Source organism: Pleurodeles waltl, chromosome 6 (genome assembly GCF_031143425.1).
Source record: "Pleurodeles waltl isolate 20211129_DDA chromosome 6, aPleWal1.hap1.20221129, whole genome shotgun sequence".
NCBI lineage: Eukaryota > Metazoa > Chordata > Amphibia > Caudata > Salamandridae > Pleurodeles > Pleurodeles waltl.
In genome coordinates, this window is record NC_090445.1 from 1715812000 (window position 1) to 1715837477 (window position 25478).

The 25478-nt window shown below is 49.2% G+C and overlaps 1 protein-coding gene across 1 annotated transcript in view; it reads right to left on the bottom strand.

Moving 5' to 3' along the window:
- Positions 1-6302: 6302 nt before the first annotated feature.
- The window catches only part of TAP1 (transporter 1, ATP binding cassette subfamily B member), a 204680-nt gene continuing 185504 nt past the window's right edge, over positions 6303-25478 (bottom strand). Inside the window, exon 12 of the mRNA XM_069241937.1 lies at positions 6303-7442. Coding sequence (XP_069098038.1) covers positions 7209-7442 — 234 coding nt within the window. The 3' untranslated portion in view covers positions 6303-7208. The remainder of the gene's footprint in view (positions 7443-25478) is intronic.

Sequence of the window (25478 nt, forward strand, 5' to 3'; positions counted from 1 at the left end):
TTCTACCAAAGGATCGACCGCTGACTGCTCCAGGACGCCTGCAAAACCGCAGCAAAGTATCCAGACGACTACCAGCAACATTGTAGTGCCTCATCCTGCTGGCTTTCTCGACTGTTTCCAGGTGGTGCATGCTCTAGGGGTAGCCTGCCTTCACCCTGCACCAGAAGCTCTGAAGAAATCTCCTGTGGGTCGACGGAATCTTCCCCCTGCTAACGCAGGCACCAAAAGACTGCATCACTGGTCCTCTGGCTCCCCTCTCATCCTGACGAGCGTGGTCCCTGGCACACAGCAACTCTGTCCAAGTGACTCCCACAGTCCAGTGACTCTTCAGTCCAAGTTTGGTGGAGGTAAGTCCTTGCCTCCCCACGCTAGACTGCAAAGCTGTGTTCCCCGTGTTTTGCAGCTGCTCCGGCTCCTGTGCACTCTTACAGGATTTCCTTCATGCACAGCCTAGCCTGGGTCCCCAGCACTCCGTCCTGCAGTGCCCAGCTTGCGGAGTTGGCATCAGACGTCGTGGGACTCCCTTTTGTAACTTCACGTGGACTCTGGTTCACTCTTCTTACAAGTGCTTGTTGGGGTACTTCTGCGGGTGCTGCCTGCTTCTGTGAGGGCTCTCTTAGTTGCTGAGCGCTCCCTCTGTCTCCTTCTCCAAGTGGCGACATCCTGGTCCCTCCTGGGCCCCTGAAGCACCCAAAAATCTCTAACGCGACTCTTGCAGCTAGCAAGGCCTGTTGGCGGTCATTCTACACAGAAACACTTCTGCAAGCTACATCGCGACGTGGGACATCAGTGTGCCAAAGGAGAAGTCCCTAGTCCTCTTCTTTCTTGCAGAACTCCAAGCTTCTTCCAACCGGTGGCAGCTTCCTTGCACCTTCAGCTGGGCACCTGCCCCCTCTCGACACTGTCGCGACTATTGGACTTGGTCCCCTTGTCTTACAGGTACTCATGTTCGGAAATCCGTTGCCAGTGCACTGCTGGTGTTTGTCCTTCCTGCAGAATCCCCCTATCACAGCTTCTGTGCTCTCTGGGGGTAGTAGGTGTACTTTACGCCTGCTTTTCAGGGTCTTGGGGTGGGGTATTTTTCTAACCCTCACTGTTTTTTTACAGTCCCAGTGACCCTCTACAAGCTCACATAGGTCTGGGGTCCATTCGTGATTCGCATTCCACTTTTGGAGTATATGGTTTGTGTTGCCCCTATACCTAAGTGGTCCTATTGCAACCTATTGTAACTTTACACTGTTTGCATTACTTTTCTTGCTATTACTTACCTAATTTTGGTTTGTGTATATATATCTTGTGTATAGTACTTACCTTCTTACTGAGGGTACTCACTGAGCTACTTGTGGAATATTTTCATAAAAATAAAGTACCTTTATTTTTAGTAACTCTGTATACTGTGTTTTCTTATGATATTGTGCATATGATACAAGTGGTATAGTAGGAGCTTTGCATGTCTCCTAGTTCAGCCTAAGTTGCTTTGCCATAGCTACCTTCTATCAGTCTAAGCTGCTAGAAACACCTCTTCTACAAGAATAAGGGATAACTGGAGCTGGCACAAAGTGTAAGTACCCTTGGTACCCACTATAAGCCAGGCCAGCCTCCTACAGCGATGGCATGCCAATGTGCCCTCTTCTGGTGGGCGCTGACCTAGTAGGGTGACAAAGAAATGGAACACAGAGGTCAGGCACCTGCACCATGGCAACAGCTGGCAGATTGTCAGATATAGGACAGACAGTACTCCCAGACATGCAGGGCAGTGGCACGCAGCATTCCATGCACCAAGCCCCATCCTGGCTCACAGGAGCACACATCTGTGCAATCCACTCCATCGATCACTCACACAGTGCCCCCAAAACCCGGACTCACCTGTACCTCTGGCCGTCCATAGAGTCTTCCGTACAGGGGCAGGACCCCTTCCACTAGTTTCTCCAGTTCTTCCTGGGTGAAGGACGGGGCCCTTTCCCCTGCACCACGTGGAACATCCATAGCCAGAGGCAGGCCACAGCAGTACACGGAGTGGAGTACTTGTCCGCACAGGATCAGGGAGTCATGTGATCAAACGATGACGAACGCGCGTACGTTCCACAGCGGTATGCCCCGTCACCGCCAGCGACGATCATGATAAGCCAGGATTCCCCAACGGCATCCATATTAGCCAATGAGTGTGGGTGCGAACAGCGGTCAACACCGCCGTATGCTGTGACGTCAACCGCTAGCGGTATTTGGTCACTTCCACAACAAAGGGGCAGAACTACAGTGGGCAGACATTTTGCCATCTCCTACACATCTTGAAATTCATATTACTCACAATGCTGGGCCTACTAGCCATAAGAAGCACCTAGGCCTCTATCCAATGAGTATATAATCACACATGATTTTCTCCGTTCCCTCCTAGTGATGTACATGTACATCTGTCAAGTTGCAGTTATTGTACAGACACTACTATGAAGAATGCAGTGCATGTATGTAGCAAATATGCCAGTGTATGTGTGCACATCACTCCTTTTTCTTCCCCCTTATAGGTACCGACCCTTGTGGCGTGGAAGGGCACCATCAGTGTACAGACCACTTGTGGATATGGGGACCATGGTGGAGGGTCAGATTATAATCACCTACAGACTCACACGTGCAACTATTCAGGACCTATGTGCATTACTGGATCCTGCACTGATTCCCGGAAATCGTAATCAGCATACCATTCCAACTGAGGTGCAGGTGCTCTCCGCACTCCATTTCCTGGCCACAGGCTCTTTTCAAGTGACAGTGGGCCTGGGTGCTGGTTTCTCACAGCCAATGTTCAGCCAGGTACTGACAAGATTTCTGAATGCATTTGTACAACATCTGCAATCCTATGTGCGATTCCCTCAAAGTGCTGACCTCCCTGCCATCAAGTCTGACTTCTATGCCTTTGCAAACATTCCCCATGTCATAGGTGCCATTGATGGCACCCACATAGCTATCATCCTCCCAGGAGTGAGTGAACAGGTGTACAGAAACAGGAAGAACTTTCACTCCATGAACATCCAATTAGTATGTACTGCAGACCAGTACATATCCCATGTGAATGCTGTGTTTCCGGGTTCTGTCCATGATTCATTTGTTTTGAGGAACAGTAGTGTGCCACAGAAGATGGAACAACTACAAGAGGACAAAGAGTGGATCATAGGGAAGTTTGCCTGTCACTGACACATTGCTGAGAACCAGCCTGTCTGACTAAGGGGCATAACAATGACAACTCTGTATTGCACTATTTCTCTAGGTGATTCTGGCTATCCAAGCTTGCGTTGGCTCCTGACACCAGTGAGGAATCCCAGGACGGATGCAGAGAGGAAATACAATGAGGCCCATGGACGTACTAGGAGGGTGATAGAGCGTTCTATAGGTCTCCTGAAGGCTAGATACCGGTGTCTACATATCTCTGGGGGTTCCCTGGCCTATGGGCCTGATAAGGTGTGTAGAATAGTGGTGGCCTACTGTATGTTGCACAACGTGGCAGTGAGATATTCAATCCCCCTTTTGGAGGTGGAGGGTGCTATAGGTCCTGATCAGTTACCTCAGAGAGGTGAGGAGAGTGATGGTGAGGATGAGGAAGGGGAAGATGTAAATTCCAGGAACCAACTGATACAACTCTACTTCCAGTAACTGTGTGGGACTTAAGCCTGTAAATGTGGTTAGTGACTGATACTGTAAGTGTGCCATGCATCTTGGGGGAATTGGTCATGATAGGCGAGACATGGACCTCTTCAGCATGGTCCTGACACACACTATATGCATTCCCTCCTTGCCTAATTGTAAACACACATTACCACCACCATGCACAAATTGACAATAAAGTTGTTCCCTGCCAGTTGCATCCATACTCTACTTTGTTCAACATTGAAGACAAGGGACAGTGTTACAGGTGAGATATGTGGTTTATTGGTGGAATACAGTGAAATGTGCTATGTACTGTGATGGAAGTTGTAATGGTTGGGTGTCCTCAAAACTGACTTGGTGGCAGGCCTGTTTGTTGTCATAGGTGGGTCCTATTTGTAATTTAGTACTTTATTGAGCCTTCAGCTAAGTGTAGTTGGTGAATGGGTGGGATGGTTGCTTGGCAGCAGTAGCAGTGTCAATTGTTGGAGTGGTGCTTGTTCTTAGCTGGGTTTCCAGTGCCATATCTTGGCCTGAGACTACGTTTGGGCGCCTGCTGTGGAGCTTCTTGGGGTGGCATTGTTGGGCCTTGTGATTCCTGGGAGGGTATTTCCTGTGCTGTTTCAGCTGCTTGGGTCATCTGTTGCTGGTTGTCCAGGGCTGTTGTGGGGGCCTCTTGTCCGGTGTGGGTGTCTGACTGTTTGATGACCAACTGCAGCAGTGCTCCAGCAATGGTGGCCATTGTGGCATTGTGTTCTTTCCACTGCTCCATGGCCTGTTGGTGTTGTTGCTGCTGCATCCTCTTGCTGCTGTGTCCACTTCGCTCCACGGTGGACACAATCTGTGCCAACCTGTCTTGGGTATGTTGGTAGGCCCCCAATATCACTGCAATGACGTCCTGGGCTGCTGCATCTATCCGGTGCTCTACCCCTGACCCACTGGGGCACTTTGACCTTGCCCTGGCCCCCTGTGCCTGTGTCCCCTGCGCAGGTCTTGAGGTGCCACTTGTACTGGGGCCCTCGCCTTCCTGCATGTTGGGGGTGGGAGACTTTGGCCTCTGTAGCTGTGTTCCACCTGTTTGTGCCCTGGGTCCACTGGGGTGGGTACGCCTCCCCTGGCCTGCTGGTCTTGACTGGGTGTTAGGGGTGACAGTGTTTTCCTGGGTGGGGCTGCTGTATGGTGAGCATCCAGGGCTGTGTGCAGGGCCTGCCTGCTCATCAGTGTCCAGGGGTCCTTCGCCAAGGTCTTGTGATGTGCCTCTGTCTCCCTGGAGTGCTGTGGCACTCCTTGTCCCCTCCATTAGGGTTGCATGGGTGGTGGTGCCTGTTGGTGGACATAGACATGTCTGTTACATATGCCTGAGGGATTGAGGTGTACAGAACTGTGCAATTTTGTGCTGGTGTGCCTTTCAGTGGCCTTCCAGGGTGCCTTTGTGAGGTGGTCATTGCATTTAGTGGCAGTGGTGGGGTTACATTGTGGTGGGGGTTATTATTCCATTGTGGGTACGTGGGGGTGGGTGGCTGTGCACAGCGGGAGTCAGGTGGGCCTGGTAGTGAGTTGTGGGTGATGCAGGTTGGTGGATGTGGTGGGTAAAGGCTGGGTGGGGTGTGGGTCTAGGTGGGTGTGGGTGGGGTGGTGCATGCATTACAGGTATGGTGTATATGGGGTAATTGTAGATGACTTACCCGAGTCCATTCCTCCAGTGAGTCTGGTGAGTCCCTCTGGGTGCAGGATGGCGAGTACCTTCTCCTCCCAGTCTGTGTAGTCGGGTGGGGTTGTTGGCGGTCCTCCCCCAGTCTTCTGCACTGCGATGTGGTGCCTGGATGCCATGGCCCGGACCTTCCCCCGCAGGTCGTTCCATCTCTTGCGGATGTCATCCCTGGTGCATGGATGGTGTCCCACTGCATTCACCCTGTTCACAATGGTCTGCCACAGCTCCATTTTCTGTGCAATGGGTGTGTGCTGCACCTTGGACCCTAAAATTTATGGCTCCACTTTTAGGATCTCGTCCACCATGGTCCTTAGCTCACTTTCGGGGAAGCAAGGTTTTTTTGGGGGGGGACATGGTGAGGGTGGTGGATGGCGTCGGGACTGGGGACGGGGTCTGGGTGCTCCTGTGTGGATTACTATGCGTGTCTTGTCTGCTGGCGTTCTCTGTCTGACTCTGGTTCTCTCCGTCTTCTGGTCCTGGTTTCGTTGCAAGGTTTTATGGGGTATGTCTGGGGGTGTTCTATGGTGTTCTGGATGTGTGTCAGGTGTGTGGGTGCTAGGCCTAGCCAATGTGTGCACTGGTTGCTGTTGGGCCCACTTGCCGCCCGTGGCAGTCGCAGCCGCCAATGGTCGTCCGGCCTCCACTGTCCGCCGAGGTGATTTGTGCATCATTATTTGGAGGGCGGGATGTGGGTGTGCTTGGCAGTGGCGGGGTGGGGTGGGCCGGGATTCCTGCCGACAGGGTCCTGGCGGGGAGTGGTGGTCTGGGAATTTTTGGTGGGGTTGGGTTTTTTCGATCATTATATGGCGGGTTTCCATTCGCCGCCGCCGGCGGGATTCTGTTCACTGCCGCCACGGCGGTCGGCGGTCTTTCCCGCCATATTCATAATAACCGCCTATGTTTCTCTGTGACTCATCTGTCATCTAAGAGCCATGAAGACAACTTGTATACAAATATCTCTTTTTAAAGAAAACAATTTAATACATATAATAAAACCTTCAAAATAAGTGTAACATCACCAATTAAAAGCAAAGCAAACCAAAAGCTAGACACAGCACGTGCTCTACAAGTAAAAGATGTAGATTCAGTCCATGAAGCGCGTCATGCACCTTTAAGAGATCTGGCCTTTCTTTAGCCCAAAGACCACAGGTTCCCTTCTGCTTCACTCCTGCTAGACCTGCAGGTGCCAGTGTGTGATGGGAGTTTAATTCACTGATTTATGGTCTCAGAGCAACAACTTCTATACAAGCAGAAAATGTGTAAGGGAAATTTAGTGGGAACCACCTTCCATGCTCTGAACCCTGCACAGAGTTGACTCATCTCAGAAAAAAACATACAGACAATTTCTTCATATTTTAACATTCTGGAGGGACCAAAAGCTGGGAGGTGAGAACTCATGTGTGTAAAATTTCTAATTTTTTTTGTAAACATCAGTTCCCGCTCTTTCAGTTGTGCCTTGTCACAAGGCAATCTGCTTTCCCCCAACAGAAACCAGTTGCCCCATCACCAGTGCCAGGGTTATCCCCTTCCCGGGGGGCACACAGTTCCGGACTTTTTGTGGCAAACATATATTTTTCATTATTGACAATTTATTTTGGAAGAACATTCAAGACAAACCAGTCTAAATAAAAGTCCTTCATTGGCACCAAATATCAAAATAATGATCATCAATTTTTTCGATTTATCTTTAAAAAAAAAGAAAAAAAAAAGTCTAAAAGCCTCTTTTTATCAACATTAAAAAAACTTTCTAAGTCTTCTTAAGCAGTTCACTGCTCCGTAGTGAAACCTCACTAGTGCCATTTTAACCAGTAGGTAGTGCACTGATCGCAGTGCCTGGAGTCGGTTCCCAAGGCGCAGTTGTGCATTAGGCGCTGGTCTCTTCTCCATCAGCTGAAGCCTGCTTGAAGCCATGAAGTTGTTTTTGAACCAGGTCGTGGTAGAAGCCCTTCCTGTCCAGCAGCTCCTGGTGTGACCCTTGCTCTCTGACCTCACCTCCCACCATCACCAGGATGTTGTTGGCTCGCTCCACTGTACTGAGCCGGTGCGCAATGACTAGCACGGTCCTCTTCCGCTCACTGCTGTAGATGGTGCTCTGCACCTGAGGATACAAAGCAAGAAATGCTACTACAAGAGTTTAAATCCCTTCACTCTGTCCACACCCTGAGGGTCTCGCAGGGCCCTCAGAACTACAGGGGTTCAAATCCCTTCACTTTGTCCACACACTGAGGTTTTCAGAGGACCCTCAGAATTAAAGTGGTTCAAATCCCTTGACTCTGTCCACAACCTGAGGGTCTCACAAGGCCCTCAGAACTACAGGAGTTCAAATCCCTACACTCTATCCAAACCCCCAGGGTCTCATAGGGCCCTCAGAACTACAGGGGTTCAAATCCCTTCACTCTGTCCACACCCTGAGGGTCATAGAGGACCCTCAGAATTAAAGGGGTTCAAATCCCTTGACTCTGTCCACAACCTGAGGGTCTCACAAGGCCCTCAGAACTACAGGAGTTCAAATCCCTACACTCTATCCAAACCCCCAGGGTCTCATAGGGCCCTAATAACTACAGGGGTTCAAATCCCTTCACTCTGTCCACACCCTGAGTGTCATAGAGGACCCTCAGAATTAAAGGGGTTCAAATCCCTTGACTCTGTCCACAACCTGAGGGTCTCACAAGGCCCTCAGAACTACAGGAGTTCAAATCCCTACACTCTATCCAAACCCCCAGGGTCCCATAGGGCCCTAATACCTACAGGGATTCAAATCCTTTCACTCTGTCCACACCCTTAGGGTCTCACAGGACCTTCAGTGGGCTGCAGGTACCCACCATAGCAGGCACATATTGCTGCATCAGTCATCCATTATTATTTTAAATAAGCAACACACAAATTAACCTACATTGTTATCTGCATCATCTCAGATGATCACTTTAATATTCAAAGATACTGCCTTTTGCACAATATAAACAACAAGTTTCAGGCAACCTGGTAAGATGTCCCTGGAGAGGGGGAGTTTCTACAACTTGTTTACAACTAATAAAAGTTCACAACCTGTCAGATATCTTCACAAGGGTAACTATGCAGTCATGGACCTGTGTGTAGCTGCAGCTGTGCTCTGATTGGCGCATTGAACCACAGCGGGTGGGGGGGTGGAGACTAGGGGCTTGATTTAGAGATTGGTGGGGGAGGGGTTTGCTCCATCACAAACGTTTGTGTAACACCGTCAGCCAAACTCTAAATCACACCGAGGAGTGCTCGGACCCTTGCGGTTCATGCGGAGTTAGAGGAGAGATTGAGCAACCCGCTGGGAGGTGTTCAGGATTGGTTATTAATGGCTATGACGTAATCAGTGATTTGGTGTGTGATAGAGACGTCGAATCAAGAGCTCTGTGTGTGGCGTGGTCTTTGCATGCTCCCGGGCTGGGGAGGACGCTACAGCAGGAAGTAAGGGCTGTGTGGTTGGGGCGCGGACAGTGTGGATTGCTTCAACCTCTTAACTGGCGAGTTCTATGGCTGATGAGGTTTCAACTTTGAGTTTAAATAATATTATTACATGTAAACAGAATAAGTACAGAGAATGCATTTCAGAAATCCAACCTTCTCATTCATAGGGCAGCACAGTCTATACTGCTCACCGCGTGCCTGTATGTAAGGCCCTTTGCTAATCCTGATCTCTCAGAAGCCTTGTGTCACCTGGACACTAGGGTTTTACTCACATGTAACTGGCTGTCAGCCAGGAAGGCTCATCTAGTAATAACTGTTACAACTTGCTTGATTACTAAATTTAAGTAAGATTTTCACTAATTGTAAACACCAAAGCTATGCAATAGAATAAATAGAAAACTTGGTTCAAGTAATGCAAGAAAATAGTTGTTACCAACTTGGCAGTTTTCCATGAACTAATCAGGGCATTGTGGGACTTGTAGTCTTTGCTTCATTTCTCCAATTCGGATTAAGACATTTGATAATGACTGTTAATAGAAAAGTTCAGGACTGGATAACAAGCACTGTTCAGTGTAAATGGGGTGATCAGGCAACCCTCCTAAATGCGACCTATGCTAGCCCTAGAGAGGAAGAGGTACTGACCAGCTGTCATATAAATAAATGAAAAAAAAAATTAAATAAATAAAAATTAAAAAATAAATGTATATATATATATATATATATATATATGTAACCTAGTGGCAGTCACTACTAGGTAGAAAAGGCTGATTTTTGCTTTACTGTGTCTTTGGAGCCTCTTGACGAATCTTCACGAAATGTTTCAAAAAATTCAACAGTCACGTGAGTTGCTGTCTGGAGATTTTCGGGGTGATCAGTCAAGCGGGAGCCGAGATAAAGGGGGTTGAAATTTAGAGCGTTTCCAATGTTAATTCCTATAGGAATAATTTAACAGCAATAGGGCAAAAACCACTGGACGGAATCACACCAAGGCCCTCATTCTAACCCCGGCGGTCGGCGGAGAGGCGGCGGTCGGACCGCGAACAGACCGGCGGTCCAAAAAATGGCATTCTGACCGCGGCGGTCACCGCCGCGATCGACCGCCACTTTCCCACTCCGACCGCCACGGCGGTCATGACCGACGGGCTGGAGTTTGCGCACTCCGGCCCGGCGGTCGACCCAAGACCGCCAACCGCATCATGACCCTGCTTACCGCCGCGGTTTTTGGCGGTCGGGAACCGCCATGCGAACCATGGCGGTAGGCACTATCGGGGCCAGGGAATTCCATCCCTGGCACTGATAGGGGTCTCCCCCACCCCCCACTACCCCCCACGAGTCCCCCCCCCACACCCTCCACCCCCTGCCACCCCCCAGAGATGTTACAAACCCCCTGCCCCCCCACCCCGACATGCACATACACGCACCCCGACATGCACGCACCCCCAACATGCACATATGCACACCCCCTACACACACACATACACAACGGGGGCACATACCCGCACACATACATGCCAACATGCGCACCCGCCGAACTACACACATTGCCCATAGGCACAGCAGCACCCCCCGCCCGCATGCACGCACTCACACACCCCCTCTACACACCCCCATGCACGCACACATCACACAACACCCCCCCACCCCCTCCCCTCACGGACGATCAACTTACCTTGTGCGTTGGTCCTCCGGGAGGCGACGGGAGCCATAGGGACGTGACCGCCAACAGAAGACCGCCAACAGAAGACCGCCACACAGAAATGTGGGTCGTAATTCGGTGGGCGGTGTTCTGCTGGCGTGGCGGTGGAGGTTGACCAGTCTCCACTTTCCCGCCGACCGCCAGTGTGGCTGCTGGCTGTTTTCCGGCGGAACGCTCCCAGCGGTCGGAATATGCGCCGCGGCGTACCGCCGCAGTCGGCGGTCTTTACCGCGGCGGTAACTCAGCGGTCTTGCGAAAAGACCGCCAAGGTCAGAATCACCCCCCAAGTTTGGCAGAGAGGTAGTTCTTGGTCCAGAAAGAGCCCTTTTGTTATTTGGTGTAAATCCGTTCAGTAGTTTTTGAGAAATTTAAAGAAATCCAAATTTGTATATATAGGGGCGTGAAGGATTCACAATCCCTAACGATCTTGTGCTGAGATCTAATTGGTTGATAACACTTCAACAACTGAAGTGTTGTCAGCCATCTTGGGACTCAGCTAAATCAGAGTCCCAGAAAAAAATATTACAAAATACAAAAGAGGCCAGGGTACGAACACCCTGACCCTTAGCTCTGGAGGTGGGGTCCCAAAGATACCCCCCCCCACCCTTCAGACCTAAAAAGCATTTTTTTACATTTTAAATCCATGGCGGTTCCATTGTAAAATAAATTTGAAAAAAAACAAATTGCGGGGTGGGCTTGCGTGCTTCGTTATAATGAGGCCCCTGTGTGGGCCAAGTCCCAGAGGCATGTCTTTAGAACTGGGCGGGGGACATCTGGCCCCCTCCTCCTGCCCCGGGGACCACCACCTACCCAGGCCGGTTAACAAAGGAAATGTGAGGGGGCCTGCGGTCCCCCTGCACCCTGGGAACCACCTCCCCTGGGGCAAATATTTAAAAAAAGAAAAGCTGGTCCCTATGATCGCCCCCTTGTGCCCCAGGGACCACCACCTCCCAGGGCAAATCTTTAAAAAAATGGAAAAGGGGTCCCTATGAGATCCCCAAGCCCCGGGGACCACTACCCCTCAGGGCATATATATACAGCCCCCCTTGAGCTAACAGTAAAATACTGAAAGAGGGTCAGTTTTGCACCCCCACACCCTGGGGACTATTACCCCTGGGACTATCTTCACATTGGAGGGGGGCCTCGAGGAGCATCTGATGGCTCTGGGGACCGCTACCCCCCAGGGCCAGCTCCTGCTCTGCCCCGGGGGTGTCCACCCCTGGGACACAGCTGGTTGCTGTGGCTTGGCTGCAGTGCTGCAGCCTAGCCACAGCAAACACTTCGGGTTTTGACAGCGAAACCTTCAAAGCAGGTCCCACTGTCAAAATCCGAAGTTTCATCTCTGTCCCCTGCACACGTGCAGAGGAGAGAGATGAAATACTTCAGCAAGCAGGGAGCTGCTGTCAAAGCAGCTCCATGCTTGCCAAAGCTTTGGCACTGTGAGGGAAACCTTAAGGCTTCCCCCGCGATGACAGGTAGCCTGTAGGTGCAATGTGTTGAAAAAAAAAATAGGGCCCACGGGGTGAGCCCTTGAGGACTCTCTAGTGGTCCCACATAGCCTGTAAAGGGCTTTAGAATAAAAATTAAATTTAACAAAAAATAAAAAACTAGGTTACGCGGGAGAGCCCATTGTATATTTTTTATAATACAAAAGAAAACCCCCATAGCTCAATGTGAAGGTCGCAAGCCTTCACACTGAGCTAGGGGGGTTTGTGTCCAGCTGGACTAATTTCCAAATTTTTTAATAAAAAAAATTATACTTTTTAAAATATATTAAATACATTTTTTGCTCAATCTAACAAAAATAGCTCGTACGTAAGATATTAAAACTCTCTCTCACTTTCTTTCTCTCTTTCTGTCTCTCTTTTCCCACTCGCACACCCACCTAGACACGTACGCACCCACTCACAGACCCACTCAGACACTCACGCACACACTCACAGACCCACTCAGTCACTCACGCACCCACTCACAGACCCACTGACACCCTCATGCAGCCACTCACAGAACCGTGCAAAGACTGACGCACCCATTCAAACACTAATGTACACACTCTCGCACTCAGACAATCTGACAGCCACTCTCACCCCTGGATACATCTGTTCACCCCTATTCTTACATCCAGAGAAGCTGCGGCTAATGCTTGCCGCGCACGGCGAAAGTGTTTGGGTGGTTGCGGGTGTTGGCCGCAGGGTCTGGCTGCAGGCTATGTCTTGCGGGCAACCTCCCCTGCGCATGGGTGAAGGATGTGCACGGTTGGGTGCTTATCAGCCTTGCGCGGTGGTGGTTGGATTAACGTATGGTAATGAAAATTACTATATGTTAAAAAAACATGGAAATTCTCTGAAAAAAAACAAGGTTATAGGGACGTTATAGTTAAGAAATAGATTTTTTTAAACATAAAAATTCACTGAAAAAGCTAAAGGTCATAGGGACGTTATAGTTCGGTTAACACTTCAAACCTACAAAACCAGTGACATTCAGCAGTTAACTGAGCTAACTATAACTTGAGCCCCCATAATGCACTGCTTATGACCCCACATATCACGTTACTCATCATATGGCCAGTGACATCACTGATGAAATCACTGATAGCATCTAAAATGACAAAATAATGCTTTTTGGCCCTGGTGCAGCAGCGGCTCCTCCTTTAGGGTGGAGGATTGCAGCCCGCCTCCTGCGAGCGCAGCAGCAAATGTAAATTTAAATTAATAAAATGCATTCATTATGAATGGTGACATTATCATTTAAGACTTATTGCTGCTGTTTCTACTAGAATGCAAGGGAGGGGCGGGTTATTCCTGCTGACTGACAGCAGGGCCAGGGATGACTTGACTTGCCTAAAAAACAAAAATGCGCATGTCAGATTAGCCGGCTCTCATGCCACAGCCAGCCCGACATGCGCACTTCTGACTGCATTAATCCGAGCTGTTGTAAACAACAGGGAAAATTACAGTCACAGTTCCCAGATGCAAAAGGAGCGCTGGGTTAGCCTCCTCCACCCAATCCTGGAGCTGCTGTCATGTTGAAAACAGCATGACAGCAGCTTCAGGATTGGTTGGGTTCGTTGGGTATGCGCGGGCTGCACTTGGAACAGACATCGTCATAGTGACTGGAGTGGATTTAGAACTTCAAATGTTGAGGTATGGCTCATTCTTGCTTTCAATTGCACTAATATTTTTCTCCGACTCCCCTCTTCGTTCAAGATTTATCTAATTTATTTAAAATGAAGAAGTTGGGCCTGTCCCAGCCCAGCTCACACTTACAGGTGTTAGGAGCAATGCAGCAGCCGTGCTGGCGAATATTAGCTCACTGGGCTGTCAAGACAAGAAATTGGTCAAGTGAGAGAGGGGCTCAAACAAAAGCCACACAAAAGAAATCCCATCCAGGGCACAGCTGTCCTGTACTCTCATCTCAGGGCTCAAACAAAAGCTGCACAAAAGGAATCCCATCCAGGACAGAGCTGTCCCGTCCTCTCATCTCAGGGCTCAAACAAAAGCCACACAAAAGGAATCCCATCCAGGGCACAGCTGTCCAGTACTCTCATCTCAGGACTAGAACAAAAGCCACACAAAAGGAATCCCATCCAGGGCACAGCTGTCCAGTACTCTCATCTCAGGACTAGAACAAAAGCCACACAAAAGGAATCCCATCCAGGGCACCACTGTCCCGTACTCTCATCTCAGGGCTCAAACAAAAGCTGCACAAAAGGAATCCCATCCAGGGCACAGCTGTCCCGTCCTCTCATCTCAGGGCTCAAACAAAAGCCACACAAAAGGAATCCCATCCAGGGTACAGCTGTCCCGTGCTCTCATCTCAGGGCTCAAACAAAAGCCACACAAAAGGAATCCCATCCAGGGTACAGCTGTCCCGTGCTCTCATCTCAGGACAGGAACGAAAGCCACACAAAAGGAATCCCATCCAGGGCACCACTGTCCCGTCCTCTCATCTCAGGGCTCAAACAAAAGCCACACAAAAGGAATCCCATCCAGGGCACAGCTGTCCTGTACTCTCATCTCAGGGCTCAAACAAAAGCTGCACAAAAGGAATCCCATCCAGGACAGAGCTGTCCCGTCCTCTCATCTCAGGGCTCAAACAAAAGCCACACAAAAGGAATCCCATCCAGGGCACAGCTGTCCAGTACTCTCATCTCAGGACTAGAACAAAAGCCACACAAAAGGAATCCCATCCAGGGCACCACTGTCCCGTACTCTCATCTCAGGGCTCAAACAAAAGCTGCACAAAAGGAATCCCATCCAGGGCACAGCTGTCCCGTCCTCTCATCTCAGGGCTCAAACAAAAGCCACACAAAAGGAATCCCATCCAGGGCACAGCTGTCCCGTCCTCTCATCTCAGGGCTCAAACAAAAGCCACACAAAAGGAATCCCATCCAGGGTACAGCTGTCCCGTGCTCTCATCTCAGGGCAGGAACGAAAGCCACACAAAAGGAATCCCATCCAGGGCACCACTGTCCCGTCCTCTCATCTCAGGGCTCAAACAAAAGCCACACAAAAGAAATCCCATCCAGGGCACAGCTGTCCTGTACTCTCATCTCAGGGCTCAAACAAAAGCTGCACAAAAGGAATCCCATCCAGGACAGAGCTGTCCCGTCCTCTCATCTCAGGGCTCAAACAAAAGCCACACAAAAGGAATCCCATCCAGGGCACCACTGTCCCGTCCTCTCATCTCAGGGCTCGAACAAAAGCCTCACAAAAGGAATCCCATCCAGGGCACCACTGTCCCGTCCTCTCATCTCAGGGCTCAAACAAAAGCCACACAAAAGGAATCCCATCCAGGGCACCACTGTCCCGTCCTCTCATCTCAGGGCTCAAACAAAAGCCACACAAAAGGAATCACATCCCAGGCACAGCTGTCCCGTCCTCTCATCTCAGGGCTCAAACAAAAGCCACACAAAAGGAATCCCATCCAGGGCACCACTGTCCCGTCCTCTCATCTCAGGGCTCAAACAAAAGCCACACAAAAGGAATCCCATCCAGGGCACCACTGTCCCGTACTCTCATCTCTGATGTCACAAGAGAGTACACTTGTATTCTCATATCAATCGCTGAACTTTCTCTGATAACTCGACTGAAAGGGCAATGAACTGTGCATTTCGGTTTCCAAAATCGCGTCCTCCAAAACATACCCCACAAACTCTGCAGGATAAAGGTTTCGAAAAACGTCCCCTCCTTCAATACCAGGGCTGTGCAGACATTAGTAAAGGAGTAAAAGAGACGGCGTCTGCAGTCTGGAGGTGGACCCATGTGGGAGGTCTCCAGGGGGGCACATACTATAGGGTCTTCCCTAACCCTCTATTAGGATACCACTGCATGAAAACCAGCCAAGTGTTCATAGTGAAGCTGCCATAACTCTGAAAGTTTACTGGCAACTGTGTGTGTGTGTCTGTGTGTATGTGTGAACGCTGAACTTTTACTAATAAATATTCATGTATTTTTAATTATGAATCTGCATAGAATTTGACCTATAGAAAATAATGTGTAATTTGGAAAATGTGCCCACTTGAGTGGCCTACAGCAATCACGAAGTGCTCTTTTTTTTGTGTTGTATTAATTTTATTAGCAACAAGGGTTAGAAACATAAAGGATAAAGCATGGATCGCCAACTGTGGGCTATACAGTACAGTTTACAGAAGGAAAGGCATATATTTATGCATATACATGTTTCCTATAGCTGTATATAAAACGTGCAAATCATATTGTATAGAACATGGCCTTGATTACACATCATCAATCGCAATCTCGTAGGTGCTAGACCTAAACAATATTGAGGAGACAGTGGACTGGAGGGATAAGGAGAGAAAAGGTTGGGAAAACGCAAGCGAGGCCACGGGTCATTAGTGAACACAATTGCGAGCGTGCAGGGCGGCTCAGTGTTAGTGGGGCAGTGCGAGGATTGCAGAGGAGTGTGCGATATAGAACGTGTCGTCCAGGCAATTGTATGGCTAGGCAGTATACCGTGGGGAGAAAGAGGGTGAGTGTTGAAGAGTATGGGGGAGGGTGGAGGGGGGAGGGAGGAAAGGGGAGCACGTCCATAAGAAGTCCAGAGTGAATGGTGAGGGAGTAGCAGGAAAAAAGAGAAGAGAAGAGAAGAGAAGAAAAGAAAGAGAGAAGAGAAGAGAAGAGAAGAGAAGAGAAAAGAAAACAAAAGAAAAGAAAAGAAAACAAGAGAAAAGAGGAGAAAAGAAAAGAAAAGAAGAGAAAAGAAACGGTTGTCCAAGAACAAGGAGGCGCATACAGAAGACGAAATATGAAATATGGAACGGCGCGCAATGAGTTTGGTAGGGGCAAGGCGTGGTCGCATGGAGCCCCATACAAAGGTTCTTATCGCTGCATCCACAGATCGGAGTAACGGGAGAGGTACCTTAAGAGGTAGGAGGCCTAGGGCATTGGTAAATCACGGTACTGTAATCATTCTCACCGCCTGCACTCTGTCCCACATGTAAGATTATCCGTCACCATATGTTCCAGTGCTCTATTGACCAGTATTCCTTGATTTTTAAGGTGTTTCGGCGTCCATTGGAATGGATACCCGCGTATGTCGGCCTTCGTCGTCAGCTGTGAGAGGGGGAGGGCCTCGCTCTTTCCCCAGTTCACTCGATAACCAGAGATGGAAGCAAAAGTCTCAATGGTCTCCAGCAGCGCAGGGAGGGAGTGCTCGATGTCTGCTATTGTGAGTAGGATGTCATCGGCATAGAGGTACATTTTTGAGATTTTTAGGCAAAGCGAGTCCCGTTATCGAGGGGGAAGTACGGATAGTGGCTGCGAGCGGTTCCATAGCCAGCAAGAATAAAAGAGGGGAAAGGGGGCAGCCCTGGCGAGTCCCTCTGCGAATGGGGAAGGGGTCTGAAAGAAAGCCCCCACAATTAACCCGCGCTGTGGGGTGATCATATAGGAGGCGGACTTTGGAGATGAACTAGTCCCCAAGGCCGAACCTTTTCAATGTTGCAAGTAAGTATGGCCATTCGATGCGGTCGAACGCCTTTTCAGCGTCTAAGGATAAGGCTAGGGCGGCTTCCGACAAATTTCTAGATGTCTACATGGTGTGGCAAAGGGTACGCAAGTGATTTCTGGAGGTGCGGCCTGGCACAAATCCTACCTAAGAATGGTGGATAAGTGGGGGTATAACTTGATGTAGGCGGTTCGCTAGAATGCTGGCTAGAATCTTAATGTCCCCATTTAAGAGGGAGATTGGCTGATAGTTACTGCAAAGGAAGGGATCTCGTCCCGGTTTTGGTATGACTGCTATCGTGGTTGTGTTAGAGATCACACCTAGGGAGCCCGTTCGACAGGCTTCATCTAGCGTTCCATGTAGGTCATCAAGCGTGTCATCTCCCGCCCATTTCTAAAATTCCACTGGGAAGCCGTCTTCACCAGGCGATTTGTGATAGGGAAGGTCAGAGATGACTTGTGACATCTCTAGTCGGCTAATGTCTCCTTCTAGGAGGGCACGCCCTTCCACGGAGAGGGAGGGTAGCTCTATGCCATTTAAGAAGGTCTCAATGTGTTTGGGTGTATTTGTCGACTCGGGGTATAGTGATGCCTGTAGTAAGATGCAAACTCATTAACTATGTCCTGCGGACATGTAAGCGTCGTTCCGGAGTGGGCTGTCAGCACTGGTATGGCCATGGCTGCAGTTCTCTGACGGAGTTGGGACGCAAGCAGCCTCCCTGCTTTTTCCCCGTGCTCGTAGTGTCTACCCTGTATGTGTTGAAGTGCGTACTCGGCCTGCGTGGTGTGCAAGTCATTGAGCTTCATACGGGCGGATTCCAAATGTCTGCGCATGGGGAGGGACGGGTGGTCTGTGTATTGCTGCGTCAGTTGACGTACTGATTCCTCCACACTCGCTTGTTTTGCTTTCCTGTCTTTGTTTGCCAGTTCAGCGTCTCTCATCATCTGCCCTCGTATAGTTGCCTTGGCCGCTGCCCACAGGACTCTCTGAGAGTCAGTAGAGCCCTGATCATTCTGGACGTATGTGGACATATGTTCCCGTAATCGTTCCTTGCCCTGTGGGGAGCGATATCTGTGGACTGCTAGTCTCCAGGGTTTGCGACCGGGAGACAACAGACCCATCTGGACCGCAATTTGCACTGGAGAATGGTCCGGTAGACCACCCTCCAGTATCTGGGCGCCTGTAACCTGCGCTGCAAGGCCATGCGAGATGATGAAATAGTCCAGTCGGACTGAGTACCATGGACCGGCAACAGGAAAGTGCATTCTTTATCGGCCGAGTATGCCATTCTCCAGTAGTCCACCAGACCGTTGTCCTGCATCACATCAGACTGAAGGGCCCTATCCCCATTGTTGGCCACATCTAAGGGGCCCGTCTTATCTAACACTGCATCCCTGGCCAGGTTCCAATCTCCTCCTATGACATATCTGGTGGCCCCTATTTCTGACAGCAGGCGATTGAGTCGCAGGAAGAACAAACGCTTGGAACTCGTGGGAGCATAGACAGATCCCACACAGAGGGAGGAATCTCCAAACTTGAGTTTAGCAAACACATAACGACCCTCCGTGTCTATCCATGTTTTGGAAACTGAACAGAGGATGCTTTTCTGCACGCCACATTTTCGTGGGTACCTTTGTCTCTCTCCCTGGAAGAGAGACTACAGCTGTATAACGCCGTCCCTACCCAGTTCTGGTGCAATTTAGCAGATTCCGCCCTATCTAAGTGGGTCTCTTGTAGCAGGGCAATATCTGCTCGCTTTGATTGGAGGTATGAGAGTATCTTTTTACGTTTAATGTAATGGGTCAGGCCGATAACGTTCCAGGATATGATCTGCATAGGGATAGATGAATTTGGGGGAGAGCCTGCCATGTGAGAACTACTGGGTGGATCACGCCTAAGTAGCGGCAGAAAGTAACAGATGTATGCCAAAAGGAAAGGGGTAATACAAAGACAGTTAAAGGGTGAAGAGCAGAGATGAGCGAGCTATGGGGGTGGGGAGAGAAGGTGGGTACTGGCCCTAGCGCAAGAAGGCAGGCGAGATGGAAGACAAGGACAAGAATCAGGAGGAGGGGGTGAGAAGGGTGGGAGATGGGGGGCGGGGGTATAGTCTCAGCAGGTGGAAAGCACAGGGCGGAGAGGATACCGAGGTACGGTAACCAAAAAACAAAATAGAGGTAGGATGACCAAGGAAGAGGGAAGGGAGAGAAAGAGATAACGATAGGAAAGAGGAGAGGGAGAGTAGGAACAAAGAGCTATGAGGAGGGGGGGGTTTGCAAGTGGTCGCACAAACTGGTAGTAACAAGAAGAAAGAAGGGAAAAGAAGAAGAAAAGAGAAGGGTGGGGGGAAGAAGGGATAAAGAGAGCTGTAGCAGGTCACTAAAGCTCTGCTCTTTGGTGTCTGTAGTCTGCGGGTCTAGACCTAGACCGAAAAAAAAACCATCCTGGCCAGCGGGCCCCACAACCAGGAAGGGCAGGCGCCCTTGGGATCGCAAAGACATCAGAGCCCTCTTGATTCATCTCCCCATCCTCAACAACAACATCCTACAGCAGGAGCCACTGTGGTGGTACCAGAGAAGAAGTACAAGTGAGCAGGAAAGAGTTTGACAGTGTCATGATGGCGGCGGAAGGGGAGTGTGAGGTGGGGGTCACTGCCGCCCACCGCCCTAGGCCCGCACCCACCCCCGCAAACCACGCACGCAACCTCGGCATCATCCTTGACCCCTCCCTCTCCATGACACAGCAAATCAATGCTCTAACCTCCTCCTGTTTCCACACACTCCGCACTCTAAAAAAATCCTTCAAATGGATTCCCCCAGAAACCAGAAAGACAGTCACCCACGCACTCATCAGCAGCAGACTGGACTACAGTAACGCCCTCTACGCCGGCACCACACTCAAACTCAAGCGCAAACTCCAGAGAATCCAGAACACAGCCGCACACCTCGTCCTTGGCCTCCCCGCCACGAACAAATCTCACCACACCTCAAATCCCTTCACTGGCTCCCCATAGACAAGAGAATCACATTCAAGATCCTCATCCATGCACACAAATCCCTCCACAACACCGGCACAACCTACCTCAATGAAAAAGTTAACTTCCACACTCCCACACGCAACCTCCGATCAGCCGACCTCACCCTAGCCACAGTCCCCCGCATCCAACGCACCACCACAGGAGGCAGGTCTTTCACCTACCTCGCCCCCAAAACCTGGAACTCCCTCCCCACCGACCTTCGCAAAACCAAAGACCTACTGGTCTTCAGAAAGAACCTCAAGACATGGCTGTTCGATCAGTGACCCTCCTTGCCCCCCCCCCGTGATTCCCCCCAAGCGCCTTGAGACCCTCACGGGTGAGTAGCGCACTCTACAATTTTTTTTTTATTGATTGATTGGGGGTCGATGCGAGTATGCAGTGGTGTAGGAGTCAAGGAGTACCTGCAGGGGAGGAGAGGGGAAGGGCGAGGCGCCAGCCGAAGGGAGAGGGAGGAAAGGACTTACATGGGAGGAGCAGCAGGGGGAGGGGCGCTGTATCAGAGGGTCCATGAGGCAGGAGGAAGGGACATGGCATTCAGAAGGGGAAAGCCAACCTGAAGGGTCGAGCCATAATCCTGTTACCCTGCTACTACAATGCGACCCTCTTGCGGTGTGCAACATCTGCGTTGAAGTACGGGAAAAGAGGGAGAGGGGGCATGGGGATGGAGAAAAGGGGGACCAGTCGTGTCTTGTACAGCGATTTGGTGTGCAGGCATGGAAGGAGAGGGGGCGGGGAGGAAGAAGTTTTTATAAGCTATTAGAGTAACGCTGGTGGGGGGAGTCTAACAATCGCTGAGGGCTTAGAACAATCGACTGTTCGCTCCATGGGAGGAGCCACGCGGAGGGAAAGCAAAAAGCCGGCCTGGGTGCGGTATGTGGTGGCCATGAGGAGGGACAAAGAGTAGAACATTGAAGTGATAACAGGGGCTAGATTGTGACCCAATGGAGACATATCCCAGACACAGAACAGGATAAACAGGGAATACAGAGCACAATGGAAGAACAGTATTCAGCACTCATCTGCCATTTGTCATGGCGCTGATTTTGGAACAGATGCGTTCGGTTCTTGAAGAATGACAGCGTCACCTTCCTACCTGTAGGTTATATATCCAGTTCTCTCCCTCTGAGGTTGGGGCAGTAGAAGGCTTTAGAGGAGAGCGGGATTTGTCTCTGTCTGTCACCAGAGTGTACTTTTCCACTGCATGTAATATTTGACCCCTATCGTCGTGGTTCTTAGAGAGTCTTTCAAGGACTCTGCCTCTGTTGGAAGTCTCTGATGGGTCATGACCAATGTTCCCTCTAATTTTTTTCCACTGTGTGCGGCAGTGTGCGGTCTCTGTGCGCTGCAGCCAAGGATACGTGCGCCAAGAAATTTACCATTCACGCGCGCGCAGCGCATAACTAGCCAAGATCTTTGGCATTAGCCTCTCCATACCACTAAAGCAAAAAAGGGATATCATTGCTCCAAGCAATAGGGCATCAAGGCAGTTTTGTGACCTGGTTGCACACCCCAAGGACAAGGACCTGTTAGGGGAGCACGTATATTGCTCTAAAAGGCTTATTTAGGCTTAGAAAGTGATAACGCATATAAACTACCACAAAGTATAGGAATGGTGGAACATTTGATAACAGCACATTTTCTACTGTTCTGAAGCATTTCCCAGCTCATGAACCATTAATTTCCAAGACAAATATCACTTGCTCGCTTGTATGCTAAAGTACGCCAAATGATGTTTAAAACACTCCCCGCGGCATTTAAACGCTGTTTTCATTGACTTCAATCCAGATTCAAATATGAGCATTATCTGCCTTAGGGGAGCACGTATATCGCTCTAAAAGGCTTTTTTAGGCTTAGAAAGTGATAACGCATATAAACTACCACAAAGTATAGGAATGGTGGAACATTTGATAACAGCACAACGTGCGCGCTTGCCAAAGGGGCCTGCGCGATGGGGGAAGGAAAGGTGTGCGCGCGCTCGCGCGCGCGCCTTACAAAGAACATTGGTCATGACCCGGTCGTTTGAGAGCAGATTCCATCGTTTGTGAAATCCAGGCCGTCGTGTTCATGGCCTGGGGTGGAAGCCAGCTGGCCGTGTCCATAGGACAGTCTGAGAAGCTGTCGAGGTAAAGGCTCAGGTCTGTCAGATAGTATAAGTCCTTGGATACGTTATTCTTTGTGATCCACATCCTTGCCTGTTTGAAGAGACCAAACTTTATTTCCAGCTGTCGCAGACGGGGACGCAGGGCTAGAAACGCTTTTCTGCACTCACTAGTCTCTTTGGAGAAGTCAGCCGTCATCCGTATCTGGAGGTCGTTCATACGGAATGGACCCTGCATGCGCGCTTTTTGCAAAAGCTGCCGAGCCTGCGTGCATCACAAGAAGCAAGCAATGATAGGCCTGGGGTGGTTGGTCCTCTCTCGACGTTTAAGGCCCAGTCTGTGTGCTCTTTGAAACTCCAGGGGGGGGGGTCACAGATGAGACCAGTGAGTTGAGGTAAAGTATTCTTGAGAAAGGACTGCACGTCCGCGCCCTCTATCTCTTCCGGGAAGCCAAGAAAGAGGACATTATCGATATGACTTCTGTCTTCTAGATCTATCTGATGAAGACGAAATGTGCCCAAGTTATGCATTGCATGTTATAGATACCTTGGAAGAATTGAAAGCATTGCAGGATATTGTAGACAAAGTTGAGAAAAAGAGTTGGGTAAAGTTAAAATGTGTTCAATGTGAAGATGATGTTTGTGTTTCAGGGAAGGGACAGGTGGTCCTGCCCAATAGTTTGTTGACTCAAATGGCTAAATATTATCATGGTCAAGCACATGTTGGGAGGGATACTAAGATTTGAATGTTCAAGCAGTACTAATTCAATCCAAAGTTTAGACAAGTTGCCTAAACAGTTTGCCATTGTTGCGTCATCTGCCAACAAATGAACATGGGTAAAGGGGCAGTGGTCAGTTTGAGCCACTTTGGAAGAGCCGGAGGTCCATTTAGCAGAATGCAGATGGATTTAATTGAGATGCCTGTATGTGGAGAGTTGAGATGTGTTGGGGATTGTTTGCATCTTTAGTCATTGGATTGAAGCTTACCTTACATGAAGAAATGACAGCCTTACACTTGCAAAGTTACTGCTTAGGGAACTGATACCACGTTTTAGGTTTCCAGTCTGTTTAAAATGAGAAAGAGGAAGTCACTTCAACAATGAAGTAATGAAATTACTATGTTCAGCTTTAAACATTGAGCAGAAGTTGCATTGTAGTTACCGCCCTGAAGCCTCAGGACTTGTGGAGCAGATGAATGGTACCTTGAAATCAAGAATGACGAAATGTGTGCGTCCACGAATCTGAAATGGCTGGATGCACTGCTGCTAGTTCTGATGACAATGAGAAACACACCTGACAGAAAAACAGGAATGTCACATCATGAAGCCACCATACTGCAACCGTCTCAAGACCAAGGACACAATCTGAGAGCAGGTGATTGGATTGTGATCAGAAGGCACGTGAGGAAGACGTGTTTCGAACCCCGGTGGAAGGATCCTTACCAAGTAGTGCTGATCACTGCTACAGCTGTGAAGAGCACTGGAGTTCCGAATTGGATCCACGCAAGCTGTACTCGTAGAGTACCATGTCCGTTGGACAATAAAGAGGAGTTGTTGAGAGTACCAGCAGCGTCCAGATCAATTCCAGAATTGGAGAGGGGAGAAGGAGAATCAGAGTCTGAATCTGAGCAGACCACATCCAGCACAAAACCTCCTGTGAGAGACGAAGACACACAGGAAAGTGACAGTGTTCCGGCTTCAACAGAAGTAGCAGGAGAGTCAGGTCAGAGGAGGACTCTCCCAGAAGCAGACGATCTTGAAAGACAAACAGAGCAAACAACAGATCCCAAGGAGGAAGGAGTTGAGGCGGATCAAAGCCAATGTGGTCTGACTCCTCCTGACCCAGTCGCAGGTACGTCAAGAGAAAATCATGCAGAACAAAGAGAAATTACAAGTCAGACATTGAAAAGAGCATTAACGAAAGGCCCACTGAAAAGAGATAAGTGGCCGAAATCACAGGCAAAGAGAAAAGAAGCAATCACAGTGACAACAACTGAGGAAGAAGTAGACACGAAAAGGAAAGAAGATTTGAGTGATGGAGAATTAAATGGAGATCGAAGATTGAAAAGAAAGAGAATTGCAAGTCGAAGGTACGCGGGTCCTGAATGGGTGTATGCAATGACAAGTGAATGGCAGAGTGAATTTGTGTCTTTTTGTTTAGATCAAGACATTCCAGGTCAATATTTTGGCACTTGAAGGAAATCAATGAACTGAACAGTTGAAAACTATAAACTGGGAGAAGCGCAAGAGAGACTAGTGAAAGTAAGTGGAAAAGATTTTTGATAACCAGATTTGACAAGCTGCTATACCGATTTTGATAAGCTACCTATTTTTTACAAAAGGCCCTGGAAGAAAGACTGAAAGCTGTAAATAACTACTAAAGAAGGCTGAAGATTTGTTTTTCTCTTCAACTTTCTGATTATTTACAGATCATGAGTAACCTTAGTCAACAGGGAAGGAAGAATAGGTGCTGTAGAAATATGGGTATAGTTTAGCGATTGTGTGCATGGTATTGTGTCTTGCATTGATTGTTGAGTATGACTTTTCTTGACAAGAGTGTGGCCAACTATGCCTCAGTTTTAGAGACAACTACTGCACTCACAGAAGTAGATAAGTTTAGGTTAGATGAGAAATATTTGCAAGAAGATAACACCCTGGAGAACTTTCTTCTAACATTTTCTATAGCTTATTGAGTGAGTATGTTAAGACAATTGATGCAAGAGATTGTTATGTTTGCATGCAGATTCCTTCATCAGTCAAGGAAGGAGTTACTTACCATAGTTTGCCCCTTACTTATGGGATAAGTTGTAGTCTGTTACTAACAAGATTTTATAACCAGGAGTACATTCAGTGCTTCTATTCCAATTACGATATTATATTGTGGTCTCTCCCTGTAATTA